At 43.8% G+C, this 8,955-nt stretch overlaps 1 protein-coding gene across 1 annotated transcript in view; it reads left to right on the top strand.

Annotated features, from left to right (window-relative positions):
• The first annotated feature begins 1,975 nt into the window (after positions 1-1,975).
• The window catches only part of LOC124480417 (glutamate receptor 3), a 92,503-nt gene continuing 85,523 nt past the window's right edge, over positions 1,976-8,955 (top strand). Inside the window, exons 1-3 of the mRNA XM_047039747.1 lie at positions 1,976-2,099; positions 2,254-2,288; positions 2,875-3,033. Of these exons, the coding sequence (XP_046895703.1) occupies positions 2,080-2,099; positions 2,254-2,288; positions 2,875-3,033 (214 nt within the window). The 5' untranslated portion in view covers positions 1,976-2,079. The remainder of the gene's footprint in view (positions 2,100-2,253; positions 2,289-2,874; positions 3,034-8,955) is intronic.

Raw genomic sequence — 8,955 nt, 5'->3', positions numbered from 1 at the left:
GTTCATTTCTGCTGACCACAGACTCTAATAGACCCCAAGGAACCTCCAAAGAAGGAAGCCTTCTTGCATCACCCTTTGCTTCTAGACCAGCGTTACTCATTGCGCGGCTCGCGAGACTCTTGCGGCTCGGCAAGCTTTAATTTGTGGCTCGCATGGCAGTAAATAATACGGTCATTTGATTTAACGTGAAAATAGGCGGGGCAGCCAGAAATATGTCCCAATGGCTCTCTATGAGAGCGCGCTGCAGTTCCATTTTTACATCTGAAAAATGTGAGGCGCTGTAGAGCTAGGGAGGGCTCAGTGACCGGCTCAACCTGGCACTTTATACGCACATTATAACAACAACGCTAGCTTAGCTACGTTTATTTCGATCTTATATATGGTTTGAAAATGTATCGATTCTATTCATGACTGGATGTAACTTTTGATACCTTGCAGTAACCTACTGCTACTAACTTTGTCCTACCATTGTCGCTTTCATTAAAAAAATAGTAAAGACCACTGTTCTAGACAGACAGAAAGTCGTCTGCGAGGAGAAAGGTGATCTGAGACCTCGCCACAGGAGGTGTCCGGTTCAGCAGTACAATCTGCTCTGGTTACAACATAAGGATGAGGTCAACCACTTCTGAAACTTGAAACAGGAGAAGAGATGTTTGACAAAGAAAGAGAGTGGGGGAGAGAGATACCAAGAGAGAGAGAGAGAGAGGGGGGGGGGTAGAAAGGGAGAGAGAAAGTAAAAGAGACAGAGTGAGAGGAAGAGAGGGAATATGTGAACTAAAAAATTAAGATGATGTTGGCCCTGTAATGTTTTACATTAGGGTAGTTTCCAAAATAATTTGCCACTGGTGTATAGGGAGCCCAGCCTATTACAGTATCAATAGCTGAAGACTTGCCCATTTGCAATGCAATTAAAAAGTCAATTTTGGAAAAGCTTTGCGCCAGTGATAAACGAGGCAGTAATCCTTTAATTGTTCTCAGTTTGGCTAAACTGCCGCGACGCTGCATCGGTGAAGGAAAAAAATTACTTGTGAAGACTTCTAGTAAACACTAACTGGAAAAAATGCTTTGAAAAAAACTAAAGTACGTTTTTCTAAAATAAAACTTACAATGCAAAATATAAATACTTGCTACAGTTATAATGCATTAATTGATTTTGTATTTTATAAATGTATGCAACAACGAACTAACCACTAAGAGTCAGGTGAAATGCTGAATTGTGAGTTTACTGGATCGTGACATTTTGCCACACAAACCGACATCAGCACCATGGACAGCTCCATGCGCTGCTACTTCTGTAGTGATGGACAGAGAGAGAGAGATTACCCAATTTTATTAGGTGAGTTGATGACCATTGGCTACAAATATTTATTTTTACTTTAGTAGGCTACTTCCCAGTTATGTATCTAAACAACTCAAAACATTTTTGTGCGGCTATACCAGTCTTACTGTCTCTTAGATATGTACATTTTACAAAGATGAAAGGTCACATTTAGTTGATTTCCATCACACTAACAACAGTTTTGAACAACATTTCATATAACATCAACGGAACACACCACTTGTGTTGTTTTCCTCGATTGGATGCGTTCTATCACCCTCCGTGCACACTGTCTAAGGAGATGCCGCAGCTGGAAGTGTTATGGGCGAATCTGATTCACTGGCAGTCTGAGATTGACGTGCTTCTTATCGATTGCGCCAACAGTAATGTTGACGAGCGCAGCACTTGGCTGCAGGAGTCGTACTCTATCGGGCAAGCCGTCTTGTGCATGGGGAAGCTTTTTAATTCAACGTCAGATCAAGTTTGATCAATATCGCCCCGTCGCCTCTGGTCCAATCGGAGTAGTCCGTTTTCTCAATAAGCTCTTCCCTTTTCTCCTCCACCATCTTTGGGATAAGTCCCTGTTTTTTCTCTCTCTCTGTTTCGCTCCCGCACTCTCTCACTCTCTCTCTCTCTCTCTCTCTCTCTCTCTCTCTCTCTCTCTCTCTCTCTCTCTCCTCTCTCTCGTCCTCATCTTTCTTTTTCTCCCCCTTACTCTTCGCAGTTCCAGAAAATTGCTCTGTAACCCGGTCTGCACCTGAATGAGCCTAATTGCTGCACTGTGAGCCACCATTGTACATTTTAGGGATTTTCGTCAATCTCGGGTAGCATATGAATTTGCTGCTTAGACGGAGTCTGTTTCTGAGGAGTTGAATACACAGGTTGGAGAAAATGGCACAGAACATGGTTTTGTTTTTACTGTGGCTTTTTGGTAGATCATTCGGGGGATTTCCCAACCAGATTAATATAGGTGAGTGAATCGCTGTTGTTATTTGTCACGCAAATAACATGTCAGTTATTTTTCTTACAATTGGAAACGTTATAGCGTCTTCGGGACATTGTTTTTAGCAGGTTATCCGGTGTGTGGGCAGCCTAGCTTCCATGGGTGAAAGCGGCAAACTGGAATTTGGCCTGGGACTGTAGTTATGAATTTTAAGTAATTATAACAACGATAATTGAGAAGATACGAAACTCAAGAGGGCTACACAAAAGTAGCATATGCATTCCGTGTTATGGATTATTATAATCAGACATTTAGTCGAAGGTATTTGCAATTTATGATCCTGTAAACTGTTTTTAAGTAATTGAGGTAGATTATGCCAGAGGGAAAAACAATGTGTCGTACTTTTTTAAAACAAGAGCATATCAAAACAGCATTATGGATTATTATAATATGATGTCTGAAGACGTGCAAGTGAACACAACGTCTCCCACAAGTTTCGCAGGGACGCCAAAAACGTGTTTTTCCTCCATACTTGCAATTGATTAAGAAACCTCAGATTAATGTCTGGTGGTGCTTAAGCGCTTGTATTTAATCATCTGCCTTTTTTTTAAAGGCGGACTCTTTATGCGGTCTACGGTGCAGGAGCACAGCGCGTTCCGGTTCGCCGTTCAGCTTTACAACACCAACCAGAACACGACGGAGAAACCGTTCCATCTCAACTACAACGTAGACAACCTCGAGTCTTCCAACAGCTTCTCCGTTACACATGCGTGTGAGTCCCAAGAGTTTAAACACTGTTTCAACAGGACACGTTCACTGTCTCAATAAATCAGTGGAAAGCACACATTCACCTCCTCCTCCTCCTAGATTTCTGGTGCAACAGCACACAATTCAACCATTCTTCCAACACTTACATGACGAATTCCCAGTCAGCCCAAACCTTTGGGAGATAACCAGCTCAATGGGCCAGCCCCTTGATGTGAATGTACATGTGTATGTTTAGGCCATCATAGTTCTTGGTTAGGACACTGCACGATACCTCCTGGCACTCTGCTGTGCTTTACCACAGGGGTATAATTGGTAAACAACAAACCACACAAATATAATGACACCATTTGTTTGAAGTACGAAAAGCTTAATGGTCAAATTGCCCACTTTGAGTATAAGTACTTTTTTTTGTACATATAGCATCATTTTTTGTGCATTCGAACATCAAGTTCCTTTGGTAACATGCTAAAAGCCGGTGGGCTCTTCCGGCCCTTCCGTGGAACCTTCCGTGGAGCGCAGAACATCAGCAGTTACACAACAGCGGTGGTGTCAAGGACTCCGAGTGGGAGGTTTGTGCCTGCTCTCTTCTGCGAGGCAGTGCTAACAGCACACTGCCAGGCGCTGAGGTACAATAGCAGTTTTAATCTCCCAGTCTCAGCTTTGATCAGACGCATCATTCATCCACCCCGAAGCTTTTGGCCCCTAAATCACTGCGGCACTGGATAGTGATCAATGCAGGTTCTGCACCATCAATAAGGTTTGATTCTCCAGGTTCCTACTGCTGCTATGGTGACTGGGGGTCTCCAGAGTCCATCCACAGTGCTGTGGTTTGCAGTGTGTGTGTGTGTGTGTGTTGGGGGGGGGGTCGATGTGGTTAATGACCCTGTGCCTAGACCCTGGGTCCCACTGGCCTTGTTGCTGAACATCAGCAGTCTGGACATGCGCAGGTGGGAGGGAAAGGGGAGCCGAGGTGAAGGCAATACAGGCTGATGGTGTTATGTGTGTGCGTGTGTGTGTGCTGGTCCAGGTATGTGTTTGTGTAAGATGGTTCAAGGAAGGAGAGGGGAGGTAAAGTGTAGGGAACACTAGCAGATGGAATGTGTGTGTGTACAGTATGTTTGGCTGTGTGTTTGTGTGTCATGGTCCAAAGTGGACCTGGTTTGGGTGTGTGTGTGTGTGTGTAAGTGATGCTTCTTGTGTGTGTCTACTCTGACTCTCCTCACGTCTAGAAGCCCTGCAGAGTCAGCTCATTAGCACCCACACCTCATAGTGCCTGGCTCGTGCTGTCATAGGACAAAGGGAGGAAAAAATCCATTCCCCTTGACCATCACCGGCCAATCAGCTGGGCAGTGTCAAGTAGGGGTTGGGGGAGGGGGCTCTGGGAGGTGAGAGAGAAGACGCTAAGCCCTCCCTCCCCATTTCTCACCCGGCACTAGCGGTTCTCCGTAGAGAACCCCTTTCCCGATATCGCATGCAGCAGCTTTAACTGTTCCTCAACAAGAACCTTCCCCCTTCGCGTCTCGCCTCGATACCTATGGAAACAATAAGCAAATGAGTAAATAAATAAAAGATAACGGCGTGCAATTTCACGCATGTTGAAGAAGCAGGGAAGCAGGGGGGAAAGAGAGAGGCTAGATATTGAAATAATAATAATTGCGGATGCAAAGGACGAGGGAGAAAGAGTAAGAGAGAGAGAGAGAGAGTGAGAGGGAACCAGAGGGAAAAAGTGTGCAAAAAAGAGTGAGCGTGAGAGAGAGAAATAAGCAAGAAAGTGGGAAAAGAAATAAAGGGAGTAAAGAAAGGATATGGAAAGATCTCCGGTGGGACCCTTGGCCCCATTTCTGCCTCCCCTCTCTCTCTCTCTCTCTCTCTCTCTCTCTCTCTCTCTCTCTCTCTCTCTCTGTCTCTCTCCACCCCCCCTTTATCTCTCACAACTCCACAGCTATCTGAGTGTCAGGCCTGTCTCAGGTACTCTGTCTGAGAAACATGGCTGCCTTTGATGAAGCAGGGATGAGATTCCGACCGGAGGAAAGAATGCTGCAGCAGAGCTGGGGATCCACTATGAAGTTGTCAAGTGCCATTACGCCGTCGGACTGGAACGCCTTGCTTCCTTTGATCTGTTTGTGTTTTGTGATCAGCTGTGAATGAGCCCCTTTCCACTGTACAGCTCTCCGGTGTGTGCTCATACTAAACACCGATGATAAACAGCTTGCGCTAAACATAGCCTTGCCTAGTGGACTTCAACATAGCGAATGCTGGTCCAAACTTCAAGGGGGAGGTTTAGGTCAGTGGCGGAGTGTTTGACTGCAGATCAAGAGGTTGCAAGTTCAAATCCCCAGCTGTATGTCGCTTTGGATGAAATTATCTGCTGAAGGAGTATGTTCTTAATATGGCATGATGGTTGTCAAGTTCTCCTGGAATTTCTAGTTTCTGTGGTCTATTGTTTGACAATAGTGACAATTACATTATTTCTAGTCTGAGGCTTCATAAAGCTGAGGATACTGTCTACAGATAGGGTCCTGGAAATCTCGTCACGCTAGCATACAGCGGTCAGCTCCGTCTGAGTGCATGGACACACACACACAAGACTGGGTATTGTCTTTGAGATTTGGCATCTTCAAAAGGCTGAGTGACACAGGGAGAATTCTACGACAAAGCAAAGGGATAACTTGAGTTCTCTTTCAAGCCTCCACCTCCTAACAGCTCTCATATGGAATTGGTTCAGCTTTGTATGGCAAAACGTTATTTCTTCCTGAGTGTGCTGTAGATCCACATGCATGGTGGGTCTACATGCAAGGCTAGCTGTTGTTTGAAGAGGGCTGTGTTAGTCAGTGAGCTACTTGCTAGGCATGTTAGGGTGAATGGGCCAATAGGCTTCCTGCTAGGCATGTTAGTATGAATGGGCCAATGGGCTGCCTGCTAGGCTTGATAGGGTGACTAGACCAACATTGGCCAGTTTTCTGCATGCTACTGTAGGCATGTTAAGGCCATATTAGAGTGTCTAGAGTGTAGACACAAATGCAGAGGACACACACTAGACCCCCCCCCCCCCCACACACACACAAACAGATGACTTTGAAGGCCTGTGTCAGCAGTGGATAACACAACCAGTCTCAGCAAATACAGTCAAGAATTCAGCCAACTGGCACTTTACAGACAATGTGTGGAGTAAGTCTAAGTTGACTCGAGCTTTAATTTCTTTGATAAAAATGTCACACGACGTGACGGCTTGCAGTTTAGCTGTGAAGAATTTGAGTGACAGCACAATTTAGTGTCCTCTTGCAAAAATGTTTGCTGTCTCTGGCCCTAGAGAGAAATATGATTCTAGAAAAGAAATAATTTGAACCCTGCTCTGGGGTCTAATTTATAAACGTTGCGTTAGCACAAAACGGGGCTGAAAATGTGCGTACGCCACTTCCCACGCAAAGGTTGTGATTTATAAAAAACTAACTTGACGGGAGAATGAGCGGTCGTCCACGCAAACTCTGACCCATCCGTAGGCCTACGCACATTTTGGAGACAGTGGAAATTGGCGACACAGATGACCGTACTGTAGTCAGACTGCACAAAGTAAATGTGGGAAGAACGATTACTCGCAATAAATATATTTTTTTTCTCTCACACGTTTTTTTCTCTCCATTTCATCAATATCATGAAGATTACATCCAGCAGTGTTATTTGCGCTTGTACTGAGTGATAATTGTTCCATAAACACCTTGAACAATCCAACTCAAATTTTACATAAAAATTCAGCGCTGTCTCACCATCAGATTGTGCACTACGGGAGTGCAGGAGGGGGAGATGCCCCGACTACATGGAATAAAGGATAACATCACATATCCTACCTTAAGATGCAAAAACACAGTAAAGCCTTTAACTAAATATATTTCTTTAATACTGTGAACATTACGTCAAAAACTGGAAAGACAGCCATTAAGCTCCCGTGCAATTGCTACACTACGTCCTCGTTATCAGTCCAAACTTTAATACTGTTCACAACAAAACTGGCATGAAGAAATGTGTGTTTATGGATAAGCTTTTGTTTTTAAATTGTTACCTAAAATAGTTTTTTATTTATTGGTGCTCCCGCTGCTGTGGCCACCAAATAGGCCTAATGTGTTTTTTTGCTCCTCCACCTCGCCTATGTATGTCAATGTCAGTGTCTGGGAAGTTGCACCTTTTCGTTGTTTTCCCTCCTGATGCCATGATTGAATGTGACGTAACGTAAGAACAATCGCATGCCAGGGCCATTAATATACTGGATTAGCATTCATTGAGTGCTTTGCATTGACCATTTATGGTTAAAAAGGGGCGTGTTCAGGGCGGGGTAAAATGCTGCACACTTGTGGGTAATCTGTGATTTATAAAGGGAACATTACTTACAGGTGTGTGTACGCGCGGTTTTATAAATCAGATTTTTTTGGGGGCCATTTTAGGCTTTTGGGCATACAGTGCCCTCCAAAAGTATTGGAACAGTGAGGCGAATTCCTTTATTTTTGCTGTAGACTGAAAACATTTGGGCTTGACATCAAATAATGAACGTGAGACCAGAGATCAACGTTTCAGCTTTTATTTCCAGGTATTTACATCAGGATCTGATGCACAACTAAGAAAATATCACATTTTGTTTGAATCCACCCATTTGTCATGTGAGCAAAAGTATTGGAACAGATATACTTAAAACATATTTAAGTGAATAAGACTTAATATTTAGTTGCAAATCCTTTGCTTTCAATAACTGCAGCAAGTCTGTGACCCATTGACGTCACCAAACTTTTGCATTCTTCCTTTTTGATGCTTTCCCAGGCTTTCACTGCAGCCTCTTTCAGTTGTTGTTTGTTTTGTGGGGTTCCTCCCTTCAGTCTCCTCTTAAGCAGGTAAAATGCATGCTCTATAGGGTTTAAGTCTGGAGATTGACTTGGCCAGTCTAATACCTTCCATTTCTTGCCCCTGATGAACTCCTTTGTTGTTTTGGCAGTGTGTTTTGGGTCGTTATCTTGCTGCATGATGAAGGCTCTGCCAATCAGTTTGGTTGCATCTTTCCTTAAATTGGCAGACAAAATGTTTCTGTAGACTTCCGAGTTCATTTTGCTGCTGCCATCATGTGTTACATCCTCAATGAAGATTAATGAGCCCGTCCTAGAAGAAGCCATGCAAGCCCAAGCCATGACATTACCTCCACCGTGTTTCACAGATGAGCTTGTGTGTTTGGGATCATGAGCAGTTCCTTTCTTTCTCCAAACTTTAGCCTTTCCATCACTTTGGTAAAAGTTAATCTTTGTCTCATCAGTCCATAAAACTTTGTCCCAGAATTTTTGAGGTTCATCTCTGTACTTTTTGGCAAATTCCAGCCTGGCCTTCCTATTCTTCTTGCTAATGAGTGGTTTGCATCTTCTGGTGTAGCCCTTGTACTTTTGTTCATGAAGTCTTCTGCGAACAGTAGATAGTGATACCTTCACTCCTGCCATCTGGAGGTTGTTGCTGATCTCACTAACAGTTGTTTTAGGGTCTTTCTTTACAGCTCTCACAATGTTTCTGTCATCAACTGCTGATGTTTTCCTTGGTCTACCTGTTCGACGTCTGTTACTTAGTACACCAGTAGTTTTCTTCTTCTTCAGGACATTCCAAATGGTTGTACTGGCTATGGCCAATGTTTCTGCAATGGCTCTGATTGATTTTCCATCTTCTCTAAGACTCACAATTGCTTGTTTTTCACCCAAAGACAGCGCTCCGGTTTTCATGTTGTTTTCACCTCTGAATACAGTCTGCATAGACAAAACCTATCTTACCCAATCTGAACCTGAGTGTAGACATTCAGTGGTATTTATTGATTGAATAATGTATGTAATAGGACACACCTGGGCAACAAAATACACCTGTCAGTCACATGTTCCAATACTTTTGCTCACGTGACAAATGGGTGGGT

Source organism: Hypomesus transpacificus, chromosome 1, assembly GCF_021917145.1.
Source record: "Hypomesus transpacificus isolate Combined female chromosome 1, fHypTra1, whole genome shotgun sequence".
Classification (NCBI taxonomy): domain Eukaryota; kingdom Metazoa; phylum Chordata; class Actinopteri; order Osmeriformes; family Osmeridae; genus Hypomesus; species Hypomesus transpacificus.
The sequence above is the reverse complement of the archived record's forward strand: the minus strand, read 5'-3'. Positions and strand labels throughout refer to the sequence as shown.